The 23,001-nt window shown below is 41.5% G+C and overlaps 1 protein-coding gene across 1 annotated transcript; it reads left to right on the forward strand.

Annotated features, from left to right (window-relative positions):
* Nucleotides 1-1,560: 1,560 nt before the first annotated feature.
* LOC136571823 (mucin-4-like) lies at nt 1,561-21,865 on the forward strand. The gene is made up of 4 exons (XM_066572449.1): nt 1,561-10,816; nt 15,366-15,521; nt 19,160-19,238; nt 21,805-21,865. The coding sequence occupies exons 1-4, from the start codon at nt 1,561-1,563 to the stop codon at nt 21,863-21,865; spliced, it is 9,552 nt and encodes a 3,183-aa protein (XP_066428546.1).
* The last annotated feature ends 1,136 nt before the right edge of the window (nt 21,866-23,001 follow it).

Here is a 23,001-nt window from a genome sequence, read left to right on the forward strand (position 1 = left end):
CATCACACTGCATGAAAATCACGTTTTTGTGCGATATGATGCAACAGAGAGGAAGGCGCCATAGAGAAACATGGGCTACAAAACCTCACGAGTCACGGGCATATCTCCGGACCTGCAAGGTTTTTGTGTCTGGTTGCTGCATGCTACAAAACATCGCATGTGTGAAGTAACCCATAGGAAAGCATGAGCTTCACATACATGTGATTTGTAGCATTGAAGCAATGCAACAAAATGACGCGACTTTGTCGCCCATGTGAAGGAGGCCTAGAGTGTATTTTCTTTACTTTGCTGCTGTATACGTTGACAGCAGCAGAAATATACCCTCTCCCAATGTACAGACCACGTTTCATATAGGCATATAAACGTGATGCAGCTTCTTTCTCTGCTCTCTCGAATAGGACTCTGTTTAAGTTCTCTGCTGGTATACAAACTTTTACGCTTAACAGCAATATATCCTCCATAAAATATCTGTCCCTACCAACAGATCACGTGTTGTATAGGCATATAAAAATGATATTGTTATCTCAACTGAAAGATAACCACTGGTTACACTGTGCCTATTAATATAGGGCTAGGTCATGTGATGTAGGTATCCAATGAAACTGCTATCTATGTGCAAGATGTAGGACACATTTGATGACATGAGCAAGGCACTCTGGCTGCTGATTGCCTGCATGCTTACCTCTGCAGCAGGCATTATGGGATATTCCATTTTCCATCGATTTTTTTCCAGAATTTGGTTCGGACTAGCTCAATTCGATTTTGCGAAAATCAGACCAATTTTATCACCTGGCTGATCCAGGTTGACCAACACTATCAATAATGACGTCACTTATTTCTTTCAGTTACATAGATTTCAAATCCATGCTGTATGAACTATGGTGCAAATTACCATTGTCAACAATGGAACATGGATTTCAGCAAGCAGAGTTCCTTCAGCGGGCAGGGTCAGACTACGGGAACACTCAGTGCATGGTTCTTGATAGTTAGAGTTTAAATCCGAAACCAATAAGTGGAGGTATAGATGGTCTGCAGGTTATATGTAAACTTTGCTTCAGTCAGAAAAATATTTGGCAATTTTGGTAGTTCCCTGTGGTCTAGTGTTCTTTGAATGTCTGATTCACAATTTAATGCGCTGTTTAGATGAGGAGAAGAAATAATCTCTCAGATGAAGGACTAAATGTGGTCTCTCAACCACTAGTGTGATGGTGCATCTTTGCAGATTTGCTTTGCATGCCACAATAATTGGTCTTGCTGTTGCCAAGATTGCCATAAAATGTACCAGACTTGGTTAGCAAATCAACCGGATCTTTATACATATAGAGGTTATCACAAATGACAATATGTTACTTTTATTAGTTGAGGGAGTGTCATCACATTAAACTATTTCCAACAAGCAGCAAATAATGCGATGTTTTGAAACTACTGCTCATATACTTATGTATGCAAGCAACATTTGTAGTTTTGAATGTCTTCATTTTTTATTACTTCATGACTTTTTCTCACTCTTACCCGCCTCTTCTACTTTACATAGGAGTCTGTCTGGATCAAAGAACCATAATGGGTTCATGGTTGGTGCTCCTTGCCTGTATGGTGTTTATGGCACAAAGTGATGAGCCTCCAGACACAGTAGTAGAGAGCAGTGCCCAAAACACAACAGACCTGCAACATAGTAATACATTACAGATCACCAATACCACAACATCTGCAAACGAGTCTAAAAATGATACCAATGTACAAACAGTTACTGAAATGTATGATGAGGCTGAAAAAACGCCAGTGAGTGTTAGTGAGCCTCCACAAGGTCCTGCCAGTAATAAACTAGCAGAAGACGTCACAAAGAAGTCCACTGATATTCCAGTGACTGCAGATAATAGCAAACCAGTAGAATCCACCACATGGTCTATGAAAGCTGATTCGAGTGAGGTTCCACTAAACTCTTTCAGTAATAAACCTGTAGATGGTGTCACAGAGCATTATACTGCGGTCCCAGTGACTACAGACAATAATGAACCAGTAAAATCCCCCACAGAGTCTATGAATATTGATCAACCTGAGACTCCAATAGGTCCTGCTAGTAATAAACCAGAAGAAGGTGCCACAGAGGATGCCAATGTGGTCGCAGTGACTACAGATAATAGTTCACCAGTAGAATCCAACACAAGGTCTATGAAGGTTAATTCAAGTGAGTCTCCACTAGGTCCTGTAAGTAATAAGCCAGGACATGTCACAGAGCATTATAGTGAGGTCCCAGTGACTACAGATAAAACTGAAATACTAGAATTCACCACAGGATATATGAAAGTTGATCAAACTGAGGCTCCAATAGGTCCTATGAGTAATAAACCAGAAGAAGGTATCACAGACTATGCTAATGTGGTCCCAGTGACTACAGATAATAGTGAACTAGTAGAATCCACCACATGGTTTATGAAAGTTAATCACAGTGAGGCTCCCATAGGTCCTGTCAGTTATAAACCAATAGAAGGTGTCACAGTGGATCACACTGTGGCTCTGGTGACTACTAGTAAAGCATTAGAATCCACCGCAGTGTCTATGAAAGTTGATCCAAGTGAGGCACCAATAGGTTCCTTAAGTGACAAACCAGTAGATGTCACAGAACATTATAGTGAGATCCCAATGACTACAGATAATCGTGAATCAGTAGAATCTATTACAAGGTCTATGCAAGTTGATCAAACTAAGGCTCCACTAGGTACTATCAGTAATAAACCAGAAGAAGATCTCACAGAGGATACTAATGTGATCTTAATGACTACAGATAATAGTGAACCAGTGGAATCCACCACAAGGTCTATGAAAGTTGATCCAAGTGAGGCTCCACTAGGTCCTGTAAGTAATAAGCCAGGACATGTCACACAGCATTATAGTGAGGTCCCAGTGACTACAGATAAAACTGAAATACTAGAATTCACCACAGGATATATGAAAGTTGATCAAACTGAGGCTCCAATAGGTCCTATGAGTAATAAACCAGAAGAAGGTATCACAGACTATGCTAATGTGGTCCCAGTGACTACAGATAATAGTGAACCAGTAGAATCCACTACAAGGTCTATGCAAGTTGATCCCAGTAAGGCTCCACTAGATCCTATCAGTAATAAACCAGTTACAGAGCATTACAGTGAGGTCCCAGTGACAACAGATAATAGTGAACTAGTAGAATCCACCACATGGTTTATGAAAGTTATTCACAGTGAGGCCCCCATAGGTCCTGTCAGTTATAAACCAATAGAAGGTGTCACAGTGGATCACACTGTGGCTCTGGTGACTACTAGTGAAGCATTAGAATCCAACGCAGTGTCTATGAAAGTTGATCCAAGTGAGGCACCAATAGGTTCTTTAAGTGACAAACCAGTAGATGTCACAGAACATTATAGTGAGATCCCAATGACTACAGATAATCGTGAATCAGTAGAATCTATTACAAGGTCTATGCAAGTTGATCAAACTAAGGCTCCACTAGGTACTATCAGTAATAAACCAGAAGAAGATCTCACAGAGGATACTAATGTGATCTCAATGACTACAGATAATAGTGAACCAGTGGAATCCACCACAAGGTCTATGAAAGTTGATCCAAGTGAGGCTCCACTAGGTCCTGTAAGTAATAAGCCAGGACATGTCACAGGGCATTATAGTGAGGTCCCAGTGACTAAAGATAAAACTGAAATACTAGAATTCACCACGGGATATATGAAAGTTGATCAAACTGAGGCTCCAATAGGTCCTATGAGTAATAAACCAGAAGAAGGTATCACAGACTATGCTAATGTGGTCCCAGTGACTACAGATAATAGTGAACCAGTAGAATCCACTACAAGGTCTATGCAAGTTGATCCCAGTAAGGCTCCACTAGATCCTATCAGTAATAAACCAGTAACAGAGAATTACAGTGAGGTCCCAGTGACTACAGATAATAGTGAACTAGTAGAATCCACCACATGGTTTATGAAAGTTAATCACAGTGAGGCTCCCATAGGTCCTGTCAGTTATAAACCCATAGAAGGTGTCACAGTGGATCACACTGTGGCTCCGGTGACTACCAGTGAAGCATTAGAATCCACTGCAGTGTCTATGAAAGTTGATCCAAGTGAGGCACCAATAGGTTCCTTAAGTGACAAACCAGTAGATGTCACAGAACATTATAGTGAGATCCCAATGACTACAGATAATCGTGAATCAGTAGAATCTATTACAAGGTCTATGCAAGTTGATCAAACTAAGGCTCCACTAGGTACTATCAGTAATAAACCAGAAGAAGATCTCACAGAGGATACTAATGTGATCTCAATGACTACAGATAATAGTGAACCAGTGGAATCCACCACAAGGTCTATGAAAGTTGATCCAAGTGAGGCTCCACTAGGTCCTGTAAGTAATAAGCCAGGACATGTCACAGAGCATTATAGTGAGGTCCCAGTGACTACAGATAAAACTGAAATACTAGAATTCACCACAGGATATATGAAAGTTGATCAAACTGAGGCTCCAATAGGTCCTATGAGTAATAAACCAGAAGAAGGTATCACAGACTATGCTAATGTGGTCCCAGTGACTACAGATAATAGTGAACCAGTAGAATCCACTACAAGGTCTATGCAAGTTGATCCCAGTAAGGCTCCACTAGATCCTATCAGTAATAAACCAGTTACAGAGCATTACAGTGAGGTCCCAGTGACAACAGATAATAGTGAACTAGTAGAATCCACCACATGGTTTATGAAAGTTAATCACAGTGAGGCCCCCATAGGTCATGTCAGTTATAAACCCATAGAAGGTGTCACAGTGGATCACACTGTGGCTGCAGTGACTACCAGTGAAGCATTAGAATACACTGCAGTGTCTATGAAAGTTGATCCAAGTGAGGCACCAATAGGTTCTTTAATTAACAAACCAGTAGATGTCACAGAACATTATAGTGAGATCCCAATGACTACAGATAATCGTGAACCAGTAGAATCTATTACAAGGTCTATGCAAGTTGATCAAACTGAGGCTCCACTAGGTACTATCAGTAATAAACCAGAAGAAGATCTCACAGAGGATACTAATGTGATTTCAATGACTACAGATAATAGTAAACCAGTGGAATCCACCACAAGGTCTATGAAAGTTGATGCAAGTGAGGCTCCACTAGGTCCTGTAAGTAATAAGCCAGGACATGTCACAGAGCATTATAGTGAGGTCCCAGTGACTACAGATAATACTGAAATACTAGAATTCACCACAGGATATGTGAAAGTTGATCAAACTGAGGCTCCAATAGGTCCTATGAGTAATAAACCAGAAGAAGGTATCACAGACGATGCTAATGTGGTCCCAGTGACTACAGATAATAGTGAACCAGTAGAATCCACTACAAGGTCTATGCAAGTTGATCCCAGTAAGGCTCCACTAGATCCTATTAGTAATAAACCAGTAACAGAGCATTACAGTGAGGTCCCAGTGACTACAGATAATAATGAATTTGTAGAATCCTCTACATGGTTTATGAAAGTTAATCGCAATGAAGCTCCCATAGATTCTGTCACTAATAAACCCATAGAAGGTGTCACAGTGGATCACACTGTGGCTCCAATGACTACTAGTGAAGCATTAGAATCCACTGCAGTGTCTATGAAAGTTGATCCAAGTGAGGCACCAATAGGTTCTTTAATTAACAAACCAATAGATGTCACAGAACATTATAGTGAGATCCCAATGACTACAGATAATCGTGAACCAGTAGAATCTATTACAAGGTCTATGCAAGTTGATCAAACTGAGGCTCCACTAGGTACTATCAGTAATAAACTAGAAGAAGATCTCACAGAGGATACTAATGTGATTTCAATGACTACAGATAATAGTGAACCAGTGGAATCCACCACAAGGTCTATGAAAGTTGATGCAAGTGAGGCTCCACTAGGTCCTGTAAGTAATAAGCCAGGACATGTCACAGAGCATTATAGTGAGGTCCCAGTGACTACAGATAATACTGAAATACTAGAATTCACCACAGGATATATGAAAGTTGATCAAACTGAGGCTCCAATAGGTCCTATGAGTAATAAACCAGAAGAAGGAATCACAGACTATGCTAATGTGGTCCCAGTGACTACAGATAATAGTGAACCAGTAGAATCCACTACAAGGTCTATGCAAGTTGATCCCAGTAGGGCTCCACTAGATCCTATCAGTAATAAACCAGTAACAGAGAATTACAGTGAGGTCCCAGTGACTACAGATAATAGTGAACTAGTAGAATCCACCACATGGTTTATGAAAGTTAATCACAGTGAGGCTCCCATAGGTCCTGTCAGTTATAAACCCATAGAAGGTGTCACAGTGGTTCACACTGTGGCTCCGGTGACTACTAGTGAAGCATTAGAATCCACTGCAGTGTCTATGAAAGTTGATCCAAGTGAGGCACCAATAGGTTCTTTAATTAACAAATCAGTAGATGTCACAGAACATTATAGTGAGATCCCAATGACTACAGATAATCGTGAACCAGTAGAATCTATTACAAGGTCTATGCAAGTTGATCAAACTGAGGCTCCACTAGGTACTATCAGTAATAAACCAGAAGAAGATCTCACAGAGGATACTAATGTGATTTCAATGACTACAGATAATAATGAACCAGTGGAATCCACCACAAGGTCTATGAAACTTGATGCAAGTGAGGCTCCACTAGGAACTGTAAGTAATAACCCAGGACATGTCACAGAGCATTATAGTGAGGTCCCAGTGACTACAGATAATACTGAAATACTAGAATTCACCACAGGATATGTGAAAGTTGATCAAACTGAGGCTCCAATAGGTCCTATGAGTAATAAACCAGAAGAAGGTATCACAGACGATGCTAATGTGGTCCCAGTGACTACAGATAATAGTGAACCAGTAGAATCCACTACAAGGTCTATGCAAGTTGATCCCAGTAAGGCTCCACTAGATCCTATCAGTAATAAACCAGTAACAGAGAATTACAGTGAGGTCCCAGTGACTACAGATAATAGTGAACTAGTAGAATCCACCACATGGTTTATGAAAGTTAATCACAGTGAGGCTCCCATAGGTCCTGTCAGTTATAAACCCATAGAAGGTGTCACAGTGGATCACACTGTGGCTCCAGTGACTACTAGTGAAGCATTAGAATCCACTGCAGTGTCTATGAAAGTTGATCCAAGTGAGGCACCAATAGGTTCTTTAATTAACAAATCAGTAGATGTCACAGAACATTATAGTGAGATCCCAATGACTACAGATAATCGTGAATCAGTAGAATCTATTACAAGGTCTATGCAAGTTGATCAAACTGAGGCTCCACTAGGTACTATCAGTAATAAACCAGAAGAAGATCTCACAGAGGATACTAATGTGATTTCAATGACTACAGATAATAGTGAACCAGTGGAATCCACCACAAGGTCTATGAAAGTTGATGCAAGTGAGGCTCCACTAGGTCCTGTAAGTAATAAGCCAGGACATGTCACAGAGCATTATAGTGAGGTCCCAGTGACTACAGATAATACTGAAATACTAGAATTCACCACAGGATATGTGAAAGTTGATCAAACTGAGGCTCCAATAGGTCCTATGAGTAATAAACCAGAAGAAGGTATCACAGACGATGCTAATGTGGTCCTAGTGACTACAGATAATAGTGAACCAGTAGAATCCACTACAAGGTCTATGCAAGTTGATCCCAGTAAGGCTCCAGTAGATCCTATTAGTATTAAACCAGTAACAGAGCATTACAGTGAGGTCCCAGTGACTACAGATAATAATGAATTTGTAGAATCCTCTACATGGTTTATGAAAGTTAATCGCAATGAAGCTCCCATAGATTCTGTCACTAATAAACCCATAGAAGGTGTCACAGTGGATCACACTGTGGCTCCAATGACTACTAGTGAAGCATTAGAATACACTGCAGGGTTTATGAAAGTTGATCCAAGTGAGGCTCCACTAGGTTCTGTAAGTAATAAACCAGTAGATGCCACAGAGCATTACAGTGAGATCCCAATGACTACAGGTAATAGTGGACCAGTAGAATCTACTACAAGGTCAATGAAAGTTGATCAAACTGAGGCTCCACTAGGTACTAACAGTGATAAACCAGAAGAAAATGTCACAAAGGATACCAATGGGATCTCAATGACTACAGATAATAGTGAACCAATGGAATCTACCACAAGGTCTATGAAAGTTGATGCAAGTGAGGCTCCACTAGGTTCTGTAAGTAATAAACCAGTAGATGCTACAGAACATTACAGTGACATCCCACTGACTACAGATTATAGTAAACTAGTAGAATCCACCACATGGTTTATGAAAGTTGATCACAGCGAGGCTCCCGTAGGCCCTTTCAGTTATAAACCCATAGAAGGCGTTACAATGGATCACACTGTGGCCCTAGTGACTACTAGTGAAGCTTTAGAATCCACCACAGTGTCTATGAAAGTTGAGGCAAGTGAGGCTGCACTAGGTTCTGTAAGTAATAAACCAGTAGATGCCACAGAGCATTACCGTGACATCCCAATGACTACAAGTAATAGATCTAGTGATCTAGTAGATTCCAACACAAGGTCTATGAAAGTTGATCCAAGTGATGCTCCACTAGGTCCTGAAAGTGATAAACCACTAGATGTCACAAACCATTACAATGAGGTCCCAGTGAATCTAGATAATCGTGAGCCAGTAGAATCTACCACAAGGTCTATGCAAGTTGATCAAACTGAAGCTCCACTAGGTCCTATCAGTAATAAACCAGAAGAAGGTGTCACAGAGAATGCCAATGTGGTCCCAGTTACTACAGATAACAGTAAACCAGAAGAATCCAACACAAGGTCTATGCAACTTCATCCAAGTGAGGCTCCACTAGGTTCTACAAGTAATAAACCAGTTGATGCCACAGAGCATTACAGTGAGGTCCCAATGACTACAGATAATAGTAAAATAGTAGAATACACCACATGGTCCATGATAGTTGATCCAAGTGAGACTCCAGTAAGTCCTGTCAGCAATAAACCAGTAGATGGTGCCATAGAAGATCACACTGAAGTCCTAGTGACTACAGATAATAGTGAAACAGATGAATCTACCTTATGGTCTATGAAGGTGAATCCAAGTAAAGCTCCCATAGGACCCGTCAGAAATAAGCCTGTAGATGGTGTCACAGAGGAGTCAATTGAGGTTGCAGTGACTACAGATACTAGTGAACCAGTAGAATTAACCACATGGTCCATGAAAGTTGATCTTAGTGAGGCTCCAGTAGGTCCTGTAAGTAATAAACCTGTAGAAGGTTTCACAGGAGATCATTCTGTGGTCCTAGTGACTACAGATAATAGTACACCAGGTGAATCCACCACATGGTCAATGAAAATGGATCAAAGTGAGGCACCACTAGTTCCTATAAGTAATAAACCAGTGGCTGTCACAGAGCATTACAATAAGGTCCCAGTGACTACAGATAATAGTGAACTAGTAGAATCCACCACAAGGTCTATGAAAATGGATCAAAGAGAGTCTTCACTAGGTCCTGTCAGTAATAGACCTGTAGATGGTGTCGCAAAAGAGTCCACTAAGGCTCCAGTGACTACAGATCGTAATGAACCAGTGGAATCCACCACATGGTCAATAAAAGTTGATCAAAGTGAGACTCCTTTAGGTCCTGTAAGTAATAAAGCAGTAGATGTTATGGAAAATTATAGTGAGGTCCCATGGGCTACAGATAATAGTGAACTAGTAGAATCTACCACAGGGTCTATGAAAGTGGATCCAAGTGAGTCTTCAGTAGGACCTATCAGTAATAAACCTGTAGATGGTGTCACAAACGAGTCCACTAAGGCTCCAGTGACTACAGAACGTAATGAACCAGTGGAATCCACCACATGGTCAATGAAAGTTGATCAAAGTGAGACACCACTAGGTCCTGTAAGGAATAAACCAGAAATTACCACAGAGCATTTCACTGATGTCCCAGTGACTACAGAAAATGGAAAACCAGAAGAATACACAACATGGTCTATGAAAATTGATCCCAGTGAGGCTGCAGTAGGTTTTGTCAGTTATACGCCAGCAAATGGTATCACAGAAGATCATACTGTGGTCCCAGTGACTACAGATAACAGTGTACCACGTGAATCCACCGAAAGCTACAAGAAAGTTGATCCAACTAAATCTCCTGTAGGTCCCAGTAATAAACCTGTAGAAGGTATCAGAGAAGATTATACTGCGGTTCCAGTGGCTACAGGTAATAACAATAAGTTTGCTGTTGGGTCCATGGAATCAGTTACAGAGACTTCAAATCAGTTTTCACAGACAACTAGTTATCCACCAATTCAAACTGTCACAAATGGTTACAAACAAGGCCCAGAAGATAAAACTGTTACAAGTAAAATCCACATTTTGAAAGGTACAGAAAAGTATGTATCTGTGGAAACAATGACAGCAAAGTATAGTGAGACACCATATAGTAATGGAGCTGTAGAGATGGAAACACACAAAAATAACCTCACTCCAACAGTTCAAAATAGGGATGTAGTAAGAGACTCGATAACCAATGATCAGAAGACAGATAGTACTAAAATGTCCGTCACAGAGACATATAATCAGTTCTCAACATCCAGTAATCATGAACATCTTCAAAGCGGAAGTGATACTCATGAAGCAGATACAGGCAATGTCTCTGACATGGTCACACACAGCCAAACACCAAAACCGGAAGAGAAACGCTGTAAAATTCTCAAATTAATTAAAGATGCAGGACTGGATAAAAACAAGAAAATCAGCGTTTCTGCATGTAAGTACATTAGTTGTATTTATACACTGCATAGTATATATATATATATATATATATATATATATATATATATTACTGATATGTATTTGAAGGGCTTGTCCAAGAACTAAACATTAACTTCCACTTCTAGTCTAGTTCTGACACTGGGTCACATGATATGGCCCTTCTCTCTGTGCATATCATGTCATCAAGGGACCTGACTTTTTAGCTAATTTTAATAACTAAAGTCCCATTTACGATCATCGCTCAAAATTGTTTAATCACACGCTGGGCTCTGTAAACAGCTCCTGGAATCTCTCTACATGCAGATAAAGATGATAAAGTGTTAATGGACATTACTGTCTATTAACACTTTATGCAAAATGATTACTAAAACTTTCAATATTTCAAAAGACTATCTCTGCGTGCATATGGCCCTTAAAGGGGTTGTCTCGCGAAAGCAAGTGGAGTTAAGCACTTCTGTATGGCCATATTAATGCACTTTGTAATATACATCGTGCATTAAATATGAGCCATACAAAAGTTATTCACTTACCTTCCCTGCGCTGGCGTCCCCGTCTCCATGGCTCCGGGCGATTAGACGCTGAAGTTAGACGGAGCCATGGAGACGGGGACGCCAGCGCAGGGAAGGTAAGTGAATAACTTCTGTATGGCTCATATTTAATGCACGATGTATATTACAAAGTGCATTAATATGGCCATACAGAAGTGCTTAACCCTACTTGCTTTCGCGAGACAACCCCTTTAAGCCAGCAACCTTTCTTGTCTCTGCATGAGCCATAAGAAAAGATGTAGATGAGGCGCTCACAGGTGCGTCTCATGTACTCCAGAGATCTAGCGCCACCTCTGAGCAATTGTTTATCTTTGATCATTGCATTTAAACTACATCAAATTCTGCATAGCATGTTCTACTTGTTTATTTCACCTCCACTTGCATATTATTTGCCTTTGCTAGAGTTGTGTCTTCCTAAGCACAACTAAATCAGAGGAGAAAGATCTAGTCTTCTTTTCCTTAGAGTAGCTTTACGCAGGATGACTGTTGGATGGCTAAGCCGTCCCATGGTCTACCGCTCAACTATCACCCTTTTACTACACACAGGAGTGATAGTTGTTCTGTGAATGGAGATAGAGTCAGCCCACCTACCTCCATTCACAGTAAGCAGGTAGTCGTTCATGGATGAATCATTACCAATTTGGGGTACATACAGTACATAGTGTTCACCATGCCAGAAAAGTGTGTGGTATTTTAAGGCCTCATGTCCACGGGCAAAAGAAGAATTAAAATCCGCAGCGGATTTTAACTCTTCTCCCGCCCGCGGATCCGCTTCCCATAGGGATGCATTGACCACCCGCGGGTAGATAAATACCCACAGATGGTCAATAAAAGTGATTTTTTTAAAAATGGAGCATGGAAAAATCTGGACCATGCTCCATTTTCGTGCGGGTCTCCCACGGGGATGGCTCCCGCGGGCTTCTATTGAAGCCTATGGAAGCCGTCCGGATCCAAAATCGGAATTTACTCACCTGCTCCGGATCTTCCCTTCGCCGCGGCTTCATCTTCTCTCCGTCGCGGCTGGATCTTTTTTCTTCGGGCCGGCGCATGCGTGGGGCACACAACCGACGTGCCCTGCGCATCCGCCAAGCCGAAGAAAGAAGATCCGGTTGCGACGGAGAGAAGATGAAGCCGCAGCGAAGGGAAGATCCGGAGCGGGCAAGAGGTGAGTTAATTCTTATTTCTATGCCTCATGTCCGCGGGGCAGGAGGGACCCGCTACGGATTCTTCATGGAGAATCCGTAGCGGGCCTGATTTTCCCCGTGGACATGAGGCCTAATAGTTCTGGCCTTGGTCCCTTTTACACTGAGAGATAATTGTACAACTGCTGGATTGCAGGAATCTTAATCCTAAACATTTAGTGTAAATGCAGGCAGCGACTGAACAACAAACAATAATTTGTTTGTTATTCAGTTTCTGCAGGCCTAAAAATCAAATGACAACCCATGTAAACAGGTGGTTATTCTTCTACAAACAATTGCCTGTTTACTATGAATGGAGGCGACCGACCACAGAGATCTCTGTCCCCCTCCACTTCCATTAGTGAGCGATCCTCGCTCCTGTGTGAAAACGCAGAAGCGATTATTGGTGGGATGACTGTTGGGTGTCATGTCATGTAAAAAGACCCTTTTTGTGTGCCCAAGTGCATTTAGTGTGACAGAACATTCCCCAGACAATCATTAATAACCTCATTAATAGCATGCCAAGGCACTGAAAAATCACTCACCTCCTAGGTGACTTCACACACCTTCTGGGTGCTCTCCTTAAAGGGGTTGTCCCGTGGAAGCAAGTGGGGTTATACACTTCTGTATGGCCATATTAATGCACTTTGTAATATACATCGTGCATTAAATATGAGCCATATTTAATGCACAATGCGCAGACCAGCTGGTCTGCACCATGCGCAGACCAGCTCTCCGGCGCGAGCACGCCGGAGCGGCTCCATTGAACAAAGCAGAAGACCGCACAGCGCAAGCGCGTCTAAAGGAAGGAGAAGACCGCGTTCGTCGGCGCCATGGCGATGAGGACGCCAGCACCGGAGCAGGTAAGTGTATAACTTCTGTATGGCTCATATTTAATGCACGATGTATATTACAAAGTGCATTAATATGGCTATACAGAAGTGTATAACCCCACTTGCTTCCGCGGGACAACCCCTTTAAGGAGAGACGACACCCCTCCTGATCAACATTCAATGTTTCAATGCATTCATGCATGACAGACCTGGGAGCCTTCACTAGATCCTGGGCTGCCATGTTAACCCATCAACACCTTGTGATTACTTCTAAATAATTAACAGCCGTGATTGGAGCTAACTCCAATCATGGCTATTGCTGGCGACTGTCAGCTGGCAGAAGCAGCTGCTGGTTATGAAGCAGACTGGGTCCCACTCCATACATCCTATGTGACTCCAGACTCTTTGACCCCCACTGACCAGAAAGGAGTATTTTCTTTTTTTCTAGTTCTTTAAAAACAGTATGCTGGATTATATCTCACAGTACTGTACTTAACCCCTTAAGGACCAGGTTGTTTTGTACCTTAAGGACCAGACACCTTTTAGGGATTTTACTCACGTGGCGGTTCTACTGCTTTTTTTTTTTTCCTTTAGCTATCAAAATTATTTTTGCTGCGTTTTTTTTCCGTGACATATAGGGCTATTTTTTTATATCTTTTTCACAGTTTTTTTTCCCTTTTTTAGTTTTATTCGGGGTAAAAAGCTAAAAAAAATGATTTTTTTTTAACATTTATAATTTTTTTTAAATTTATTTTTATATTTACACTAAAATAAAGTATGGGGATGGGTTCCTCTATTTTTTTGGACGTTTTGATATACAATATGTATGGTTTTGGTACATATATATATTATGTATATATCTTATGTATATATTATTATTTTATTCTGGAATTTTATTTTACTTATTTATGTAATTGTGTTTTTTACTATCTATGTCCCCCGTGATGTCATGTAAGACCTCTGGGGGACATTCACATCTTTTTTTTTTCTTTATTTGACACTTTCCCACTATAACAGGGGCATCCATAGGAGCTCCAGTTACAGGGGAAAGCAACCCCTGTAGTGACATTAGTCACTTGCAGAGCTGCCAGGGTCTAGTTTGACCCTCCAGCTCTGCAGTAGCAGCGAATCCCGGGAGGTCACATGACCTCCCTGGGCTCCCGTAGTGAAAGTGCATGTTACTTTCACTTTCCCGACACAGCGCTCATTGAGCACTGTGTATCGGGGAAGCAAAAGGCAGAAAGGGTTAAATACCCCTCCTACCTTCTGCTCCAGTTTATCAGCTGTCACTAACAGCTAATAACCCGTTCCTGCCTCTGATTGATAGCAGAGCAGGGAACTTAAAGCGCTGCCATAATTTTACTATTGGCGGTGCCCAGGACCAGCCGCCGTAAATTTACTGTGGTTGGTCCTAAACGGGCTAATGTGAGTAAAAGAAATGAAAAAGGAGGGTGGAGCAAGACCCAGGTTAAAGCATTTTTTTTCTCCCCTGTCCTCCTGCACACAGGACCTCCGACACATTCTATACATCTTTGGAATCGTGTCACCCCTAGGCATCCTGTTGTCCTATCCAGCCGAACTGACGAAGGGGTTCTTCCCCGAAACGCGTATTCCATTGCTGGTTTTTAATTTCTGAAAAATAATAAAAAAGAAGTGCTTTCACCATCACACATTGGACTTTGATCTACATCTTCTAGTAGCTTAGAGTGTTGCGCCTCCATACCAGTTCTTTTCACATCCTTTTCGCTAAACGGGCTAATGAGAATGTTCATTGAAATGGATTTCAAAGGGGCTGGGCATATGCAAATGTATTTTTAGAATTTTTGGGGGGGCTATGGGCAGCTGGATTGAGGGTGCAGTTCAAAATGCCCTAAAATGTTAATATTTAGAAGTACGCATCAACATTTCAATCCATTTCAAATCGGCTTGTGTATTGCTGAAGACTAAGTTATAATATGATAAACTGTTTACTTTGCTTACAGTGATGTGCGTCATACAACATGTGAGCAACTTTACCACCACTCTTGTAAAGAAGAGTAAGCAACATAAAAATTATGGCATCTTTCAGTTCAGTGACAAAGAAGTGTGCAAAGACAAGCATGTCAGTTCTAAAAACCTTTGTAAGAAAGCCTGTTCCCGTAAGTACATTATAGTGCAGTCCTATTTGCTGTAATGAGAACCATGTTCAAGTTAGTTGCCTGCATTAAAAAAGACAAAAAGTGGATATGGTGCCCAGAATGATACAATCAGATCACTGCTTTTTATTCTTTAATGCTCTCTACAAAATGTAAGCCATGATCTCACCGGTTATGATCTGCACCGCTTCTGTGTTACAATTTCCATATGAGAAATTTTTGCAAAATAGGAAAGATAAATCAACAGTACATCATTTTGATTTTGAAACCCTTGCTTTGACTTTTCATAGTCATAAGGATGTGCTGTTCAGCGCTGTGGGGGCTTTATGGTAACAGACTACGAAAAACTCATCTGTCGGGTGGATGGCTGCAGGCCACTATCAGAAAAAACGGAGCTCTACTAACTATAGCTGTTTTATCAAATTACTGTATTTTTCAGACTATAAGATGCACATTTTGCAAAATAAAATATTGCTAAAAATTATTTTAGCTGTTGGTGTCTCTCACCCCTCCTTGATGAGCGAAGCTGAATTGTAACTTTAGAGCCTTTTTAGAACTGGCTTCCTCCCTGGTGCCACCTGTATGGGTCTGCAGCCTGATGATCTGCTCATTGCCATTCGGCTATTGCTCCACTCAGCTGTACATGCTCCCTGCACATTGACACATGCCACTCCCCATTACAATGTCGGGCTCTGCTCTGGTCCACCCTAATGTCGGGTCCTTCCTTCTTGCTGGCCACTAGTGAGGAGCATTCAGAGGACACAGATGACACATTGAGGGAAGCAACAGAGGAGCAAAAAAGGGAACATAGTACAAAGAACAACAGTACCAAGAGTACTATGGGGGTGAGTGACATAGGGATACTAAGGGGCTGTTCACATTAGCATTCTCATTAGAGTTGAGCGAACATACCCTGCCGATCTTGATGTTCATTCGAGTATTAGCGTACTCGATGGTGCTCGTTACTTGAACGACCATCAAGCTGTGTTCGACCCCGCCCCAGTTTTTGTCCCCTCCCCACCGCAGCGCGCGTCATTGGCAATTTTTTTTTCAGGGGAGAGAGATAGAGAGAGAAAGAGAGAGAGAGAGAGAGAGAGATGGACGAACCTAGAAAAAAAAAAAGCTCGGCAGCCGGCGTCCCACATACAAAAATGCTCGAGTCTCCCATTGTAGTCAATGGCGTTCGTTACTCGAGTAGAGCTCTTGAATTTTACGAAAAGCTAGGCTCGAATAACGCGGACTCGAGCATTTGGGTGCACGCTCATCTCTAATTCTCATGTATGTTCATGTACATGCAAAAAATATACAAAAATGCATGCTATTTTATGCATACCTGTATATTTTTATAATGTATGCATTAAATGGACAGCCATCCGTTTCTATACATTTGTGCCTGTTTTTACATTAAAATCATATATGTTTTTCATTGTGAACACTTTTTTTCCTTTAAGGCATTTAATAACAAAAAAACCTATATGATAAACATGAAGAAACATACAGCCAAACTTTGATGTACATTTTCCATTAACTGCAATATTAAAAAAATGTATATGTTTCCATACGGTTTTTGTGATACAGAAAAGCATAGTAGATTACGCTTTTCCATCCCACAAAAAAAAAAATTCACAAATGTATGAGAGTTCAAATGCAGTCAGAAGTATGCATTTTTGAACTACGTTTCACCTATTCTAGTCTATAGTGATGTGAAGCTATACGTTTTTATACTTTTTTGTATTTTGCTTAAATCCTAGTGTGAAAAGCCCCTAATACATGTACGCAGCCACAGTATATATTATTTGATAGATAGATAGATAGTATATAGATAGAATATAGATAGATAGATTAGATTAAAAAAATAGATTAGTCTGAAAGTTTTTCATTTGTTACCATAAACCCCAACTAAATCTCCAATTCTATGTGATAACAGCATATTAGTTTAAAGTGATAAAATATTGACTCCTCTTTCACCCTACAACTACAAGAAGGGAGGCTTTACATAGGCCAGTTACTGACATCGACTCTTCCACTTCCTTTGACCACCAGGGAAGTTTTAACCCCTTCATGACCCGCCCCCTTTTTTTTTTCATTTTCGTTTTTTCCTTTCCCCCCTTAAAAAAATCATAACTCTTTTATTTTTTTCATCGACGTCGCTGTATGAGGGCTTGTTTTTTGCGGGACGAGTTGTATTTTTTAATGGTGCTATTATAATATAATGTACTGAAAAACTTAAAAAAAATTCTAAGTGGAGTAAAATGAAAAAAAAACGACATTCCGCCATCTTTCAGTGCGTCTTGTTTCTACGGCGCACAAACTGCAACAAAAACGACATGATAACTTTATTCTATGGGTCAGTACGATTGCTATGATACTAAACTTGTATAGTTTTTTTTTTTACTATACTACTCAACTTAATTTTTTTCAATTTTTTTCTGTGGTCATCTTGTGCGCGCAATAACTTTTTAATTTTTTGGTCGACATAGTTCAGCGATGGCTCATTTTTTGCAGGATGTCCTGTAGTTTCAGTTAGTACTTATTCAGAATACATATGACTTTTTGATCGCTTTTTATTGCGTTTTTTCTGGCAGACAGGGTGACTGAAAAAGTGCATTTCTGGCGTTCTTTATTTTTTTTTTGGACGACCTTCACCATGTGGGGTAAATAAGGTGCTGCTTTGATAGATCGGACTTTTATGGACGCGGTGATACCAAATATGTATTTTTATTTTATTATTTAGACTTTTTAATTTTAGATATGGCAAAGAGGGGGTAATTTAAACTTATATAACTTTTTTTTTATAATTAAGAAACTTTATTGCTCTTTTTTTACTTTACTTACTACAATATGCGATACTTTGATCGCTCCTGCAGTATGACGTAATGCTATAGCATAACGTCATACTGCATTCTTACAGGCAGCCTATCAAGCCACTCCACGGGGCTGGCTTGATAGGCAGTCTCTCAAGGCAGCCCTGGGGCCTTTGAGAAGGCCCCCGGCAGCCATGACACCTGCACGGCTCCCCCGATCTCACTGTGGGAGGGCCGTACGGGACCCCCGAACAGCGTTCGGGGGCTTTAAATGCTGGCTTTAGAATTGAAAGCGGCATTTAAAGGGTTAATAGCCGCGATCGGCCAAACGAACGATCGCGGTTGTTGCCCCGCGGGTGTCAGCTGTAATAAACAGCTGACGCCCGCGCTGTATGCAGAGAGGTCGCCCCGTGTATACCCAGACGGGAAGGGTTTAATTAGTGTGATTTTTTCCTATTAAGGGCTCCCACACACTTGCGTTTGCGTTTTTTGTTAACGCGATTGTCAATGGGACTTTCTAATGTTAAAAACGCAACTCAACGCGATGCACCAAAAACGCAAGTTGCACTGCGTTGCGTTTTAATATTAGAAAGTCCAATTGACAATCGCGTTAACAAAAAACGCAAACGCAAGTGTGTGGGAGTCCCTACTGTTGCCTAAAACTCAGGTATGTTTCATAGTCCGAAAAATATTCAACATTTTAGTCCTGTATTGATTTAAAAATGGTGTTGCTGTATACTTTGCTGCCACATAGACTGTTGCAGAGAAGGTAATGCATCCAGCTACATTCAGAAGTAGATTTCTGTAATAACTGAATTATTTCTTGTATTTCTACAGATTTTATAGATAGCAACCTCAAAGATGATATTGCATGTGCTACGCTACTGATCAACAAAAATAAAAGTTTAACCACATGGTAAGGAAAACTTACTTTCATTAAAGGACAACCGTAATGGACAACTACTGTCCTTATGTCATAACAGAGGATTTGGTCATCAAAGAGGGGGTCGACACCACTCGGGACCCCTTCATTGTGAGCCACAACATGGAAAGATACTAGCAGGCAGTAGCCTTTTTCTGGCAGACATGGGCCATTCATGTATTATATGTAGAGATGAGCGAGCATACTCGTCCGAGCTTGATGCTCGTTCGAGTATTAGGGTGCTCGAGATGCTCGTTACTCAAGACGAGCACCACGCGGTACTCGTCTCAATTAAACGAGCACTGACCATTGAATTCAATGGAGCCGGCAATACAGCTGGCTCCATTGAAAGCAATGGGCTGCCGGCGATCTCAGGATGAATTTTCGGGAAGGGCTTAAAAATATAAGCCCTTACCTGAAAATCATCCTAAAATGTGTAAAAAAAAAAATAGAAATGGGCCAGAGCTGTCCAGCGCATTGAATTCAATGGAGCCGGCAATACAGCCGGCTCCATTGAAAGCAATGTGCTGCGGGCGATCTCACGATGAATTTTCGGGAAGGGCTTAAATATATAAGCCCTTCCCTGCAATTCATCCAGAATTGTGTAAAAAAAAATATATATAGACTCACCTGGTCCCGGCAGACGGAGTTCAGCTGCGGCCGGCTTCAGTTCTCCTGAACTGCTCTCTGTAGTATTCAGCAGCCGGGGATTTAAAATCCCCGCCTGCTGAATGAGCTGCCTCTGATTGGTCACAGCCTGACCAATCAGAGGCAGCTCTCACTCACACCCATTCATGAATTCATGAATGACAGCTGAGAGCTGCCCCTGATTGGCTCAGCGCTGAGCCAATCAGAGGCAGCACTCACTCACCCATTCATGAATGGGTGTGAGTGAGAGCTGCCTCTGATTGGTCAGGCTGTTCAGGAGAACTGAGGCCGGCCGCAACTGAATTCCGTCTGCCGGGACCAGGTGAGTATATATATATATTTTTTTTTACACAGTTCTGGATGAATTGCAGGGAAGGGCTTATATATTTAAGCCCTTCCCGAAAATTCATCATGAGATCGCCCGCAGCGCATTGCTTTCAATGGAGCCGGCTGTATTGCCGGCTCCATTGAATTCAATGCGCTGGACAGCTCCGGCTCGTTTCTATTTTTTTTTTTACACATTTTAGGATGATTTTCAGGTAAGGGCTTATATTTTTAAGCCCTTCCCGACAATTCATCCCGCGCTCGCCGGCAGCCCATTGCTTTCAATGGAGCCGGCTGTATTGCCGGCTCCATTGAATTCAATGGGCTAACATCGTTCTTCTCTGCCACAGCTGTTACAGCTGAGGCAGAGGAGAACGATCTTTATGCTGACAGTGCAGGGGGGGGGGGTCTCACTCTTGCCACTATTGTGGCTTAATAGTGAGACCTCGGAGCCCGAAATGCAGCCCTGCATGTGCTCCTCGCCTGCCCTACCCATTTCTGTGTTTTTTACATGACTTTGGTGATTTGCTAAGATTTTCACAAATGAAAACCTTAGCGGAGCACCAGTCATATACAAAAATGCTCGAGTCGCCCATTGACTTCAATGGGGTTCGTTACTCGAAACGAACTCTCGAGCATCACTGAAAGTTCGACTCGAGTAACGAGCACTCGAGCATTTTGGTGCTCGCTCATCTCTAATTATATGAATAACTATTCATTTGTATGGCTGTAATGTAATGATAATTTACTTGAATTGCCAGACTCAGTCCAAGAACAAGATAGTCTCATAGAATGTAAGGCTGAAAAAAGACATGTCCATCCAGTTCAGCCCATTTTCCTGCAATGTTGATCCAGATTAAGGCAAAAACCCCAATTGTCCTCATTTAAGGGAAAAGATTCCTTCCCAACTCCCATCTGGCAATCAGAATAAGACCCTTCTGAAGTAATCAGTGATATAGCATGTTATATTGTTACACTCAAGAAAGGTGTCCAGGCCCCTCTTGTACTCCATTAGTGAGTTCGCCATCACCACATCCTCAGGCAGAGAGCTCTAAAGTCTCACTGCTCTTACAGTAAAGAACCCCCTTCTATGTTGGTACAGAAACCTACTTTCCTCTAGATGTAGAGGGCGCCCCCTTGTTACAGTCACAGTCCTAGGTATAAATAAATGATGAGAGAGATCTTTGTGTGGTCCCCTGATAACCTTTCTGGGGATTTATTACTTTAGTTACGCTTCTTAACACCCACTCGAGCTCTGATATGTTCTTCTTGAATACCAGTGCCCAGAACTGTCCACAATATTCCATGTGTGGTCTGACCAGTGACTTGTAAAGAGGAAAAACAATGTTTTCATCATGTGCTCCTAAAACCTCTTTAGATGCGCCCCATGATTCTATTTGCCTTGGCAGCAGCTGTCTGACACTGGTTGCTCCAGTTAAATGACATCCCCAAGTCCCCAAGCATGTAGCTGTTTCTTGGAAAAAATCTGATTTCTTTTTCTAATCCTGGTTAACCCCTTTAATTTACTATTCTGGTAAATAAAAGTCACTATTCTTGTAAATTGTTGTTGGGATGCTTTAATTTGTAGGCCGGTCTTGAAGAAGCAGTGCAAAGGGAAGAAACTGGACAAATACATAAAAGGATGCTGAAGCTATTATGAAGACGCCACAAATAAATGTATACGGCTGCTGATTGGAGTTTGCTTATAAATATCTGGAGGATATACACTGAGACTGCAATACAATTCTGCAATTGTTCAATAAAACTGTAGCAACCAGATACATATTTATTCTCAATATCCACGGAACACAAAAATGGTGAAAGATAATAGCTGATTAATCACTATTGCTTCTCTGCAACATTGCATATTGTTGGGTCTGACATGTGTCAAGTACAAAAAAGCCTAAATAAATCTATAAAACCTGCATTATAACGGAGTTATGAGTTGTTATACTATCACTGGATGTTTTTTCTTGCCAATAATTTTGACGTGATAGCCTTGAAGTGAAAACATAAAAATGAGACTCCACCGATGAGTCTACTTTAAATAGACATTGCATAAATAATAGAGATGAGCGAACGTACTCGTCCGAGCTTGATATTCGTGCGAATATTAGGGTGTTCGGGATGCTCGTTACTCATAACGAGTACCACGCGGTGTTCCGGTTACTTTCAGTTTCCTCTCTGAGACGTTAGCGCGCTTTTCTGGCCAATTGAAAGACATGGAAGGCATTACAACTTCCCCCTGTGACGTTCAAGACCTATACCACCCCCCTGCTGTGAGTGGCTGGGGAGATCTGATGTCACCCGAGTATAAAAGTCGGCCCCTCCCGCGGCTCGCCACACATGCCTTGTGAGTTAGCTGAGGGAAAGTACTATCGTGCTGGTGCTGCTGTAGGGAGAGCGTTAGGAGTTAGTGTAGGCTTCAAGAACCCCAACGGTCCTTGTCAGGGCCACATCTACCTGTGTGCAGGCTGCTGCTAGCAGTGTTTTTTTTTTTTTTTCAAAATCGGCAGTGCAGAGCATTGCACCCGGCATTAGGGACAGAAGTGGTGTATAGGCAGGGAGAGTGTTAGGAGTGAGTGCAGCCTTCAAGAACCTCAACGGTCCTTTCTAGGGCCAAATTTAAGCGTGTGCAGTACTGTGCTGGCTGCTGTTAGCAGTGTTGCATTTTTTTTTTTTTCTAAAAATCGTCTGTGCAGAGCATTGCACCCTCCATTGATACTACAGGGACAGAATTGTGTAGGCAGGGCCACAACACAGTTATTGTTCATTGAATATACGC

Source organism: Eleutherodactylus coqui, chromosome 6 (genome assembly GCF_035609145.1).
Source record: "Eleutherodactylus coqui strain aEleCoq1 chromosome 6, aEleCoq1.hap1, whole genome shotgun sequence".
Taxonomy (NCBI): domain Eukaryota; kingdom Metazoa; phylum Chordata; class Amphibia; order Anura; family Eleutherodactylidae; genus Eleutherodactylus; species Eleutherodactylus coqui.

Excerpts from the sequence above, each read along its gene's own strand:
- LOC136571823 (XM_066572449.1), top strand. The coding sequence starts at position 1,561 with ATGGGTTCATGGTTGGTGCTCCTTGCCTGTATGGTGTTTATGGCACAA. Across the intron at positions 10,817-15,365 it reads GAAAATCAGCGTTTCTGCAT|TGATGTGCGTCATACAACAT; the intron begins GTAAGTACATTA and ends CTTTGCTTACAG. Across the intron at positions 19,239-21,804 it reads AATAAAAGTTTAACCACATG|GCCGGTCTTGAAGAAGCAGT; the intron begins GTAAGGAAAACT and ends TTTAATTTGTAG.